The 2,052-nt window shown below is 35.9% G+C and overlaps 1 protein-coding gene across 1 annotated transcript; it reads left to right on the forward strand.

Annotated features, from left to right (window-relative positions):
* On the forward strand, window positions 1,003-1,332 carry LOC109233100 (auxin-responsive protein SAUR50-like). The gene has a single exon (XM_019398867.1). The coding sequence runs from the start codon at window positions 1,003-1,005 to the stop codon at window positions 1,330-1,332; it is 330 nt and encodes a 109-aa protein (XP_019254412.1).

The following is a 2,052-nucleotide window of genomic DNA, read 5'->3' on the forward strand; positions in this document are numbered from 1 at the left end:
CTATTTTCTTTTTTCCATTTGCCACCCCAAACTACAACCTTGAGCATGTTGTCTTAGCGGGAATATTTCAGAACTATAAACCCATGCAAGATAGTACCAGTGAAAATGCACAATTTAAGAATCATTCACTATCAGGCAAGTCAAAAACTCTACTCTATGTAGTATAGCCAAAATATAGGATGAATATTCTGTATAAATACATAAGAAACGGGTAACTGAAGATATATCAATACAATGCCTTCTTGATATTGTCTCTGCACCATATTTTCATAAATACCATTATAGCCTGGACGTTGAAAACTTGCAACCATCCTTCGGCTGCGAAAACTATGTTTCTTGCCTTCATAAATATTGTTTACCAGAACACTAGACCAGAACAGAAATCAAATTCAATGTTCCAAAACCTATGTTTTTTTTTTTGGATAATTCTTAGAAAAACCTACAGCCGCTACCTTTCGGGTGCGCATTGGGTAACTTGCTCATTATGCAATGCCCGCAAAAACCACATAAGAATTGTTAACTGCACTAGGCAAATCCGGTGCGGCGAGCTCTAACTACTGGTGACGGGAGTCAATATCAAGTCTCCCATATGAAAAACCACTCATCCAACCCTTGCGTGCCCAAAACAATACTTGATGAAAAACAAATCCAAAGGACTACATTTTAGTAGTAAGGATAAAAATTTAGAATTGAACATAGAATGACAAAGTTTTGGGCCCCTTTGCCACTAAGAGGGCAAACATACAAATGTAAACCCAATGGGTTTTGAACCCCACCTTGTCCTTTTCGAATACACATACTTCAACAAACCGTCTGCATGTATTGTTTCATGTGGAGACATATATTCTAAAAACATCTAAATCAAAAATGGTGAGAAATATCACTATACATATATCATTATTTTGAGACACAAATACAAACTTTCTATTTATATAGAAGCTAGAATATACGTTCGAACCCGCAGTCACAAACCTATACAAGTCTACCCGAAATATCAATGAAATGGCCATAAAAAATCAAACAAGTTGCCAAGCTGCAGCGCTAAAGAAAATATTGAAAAGGTGTTCGAGTTTGGGAAAGAAAAATGGCTACGACGATGAAGATGGTCTTCCCATTGACGTGCCCAAAGGCCATTTTGCTGTCTACGTAGGAGAGAACCGAACACGATATATTATACCAATTTCTTTCTTAGCTCACCCTCAGTTTAAGTCCCTTCTCCATCGTGCCGAAGAGGAGTTTGGGTTTAATCACGATATGGGCATTACCATTCCCTGTGAAGAATTCGTTTTTCGATCATTAACTTCCATGCTGCAGCAGAAGAGAAATATTTAAAAGTTACATTTAATATTAATATTAAATAGAGTTAATACCCTAAAATCTTTCTAAACTATCAGATTTTTGTCAGTTACATACTTAAAATGTCGTGTATCTCCAAAACCCCCGAACTATATTTTCATTCATTAAAACCCTCTCGTGTGTATATTGCTAACAGAGATGGAGGCAAGATGAACAACACATGGTGTATTGCTTCTCTTTTTTTTCCTCAGCTTTCTTCACTGTAGATTTTCCATCCTTTCCTTTTCTACTTCTGTTTAGTTAATATTATCCAATTTCAAAACCAAGAAGCACATGAAATAGTTTTTTTTTATTGGTCAGATCAGTAAAAAGAGCGGCTTGTAGATTTTTGCTTGCGATGGTGTTTGACTTTGGTTGCACCCTGCGAGAGAAGAAGCACATAAAATGATTATTTGTGCTTTGCATTTATTACATCTCAAAACACCAAAAAAATAAACCTGAAAATTATGGTAAAGCGAATTGGTCGCTAGGCTGTTTCTTATGGACCTATGAAATTTCAGGGCAATCAGAGTCCATTAATTTTTTTTTACAAAATCAACATATACTAATACACACGAAAAGGTAGATATAATCACAAATTAGTGTGGTAGGACCATGAAACGCCATAAAATGAAATCAACATTCATGGCGAAGCAAAGTATTGGTCACTAGGCCAGTTCTTATGGACATACAAAGTTTTAAGTCAATCAGAGTCCA

This window comes from Nicotiana attenuata, chromosome 1 (assembly GCF_001879085.1).
Source record: "Nicotiana attenuata strain UT chromosome 1, NIATTr2, whole genome shotgun sequence".
NCBI lineage: Eukaryota > Viridiplantae > Streptophyta > Magnoliopsida > Solanales > Solanaceae > Nicotiana > Nicotiana attenuata.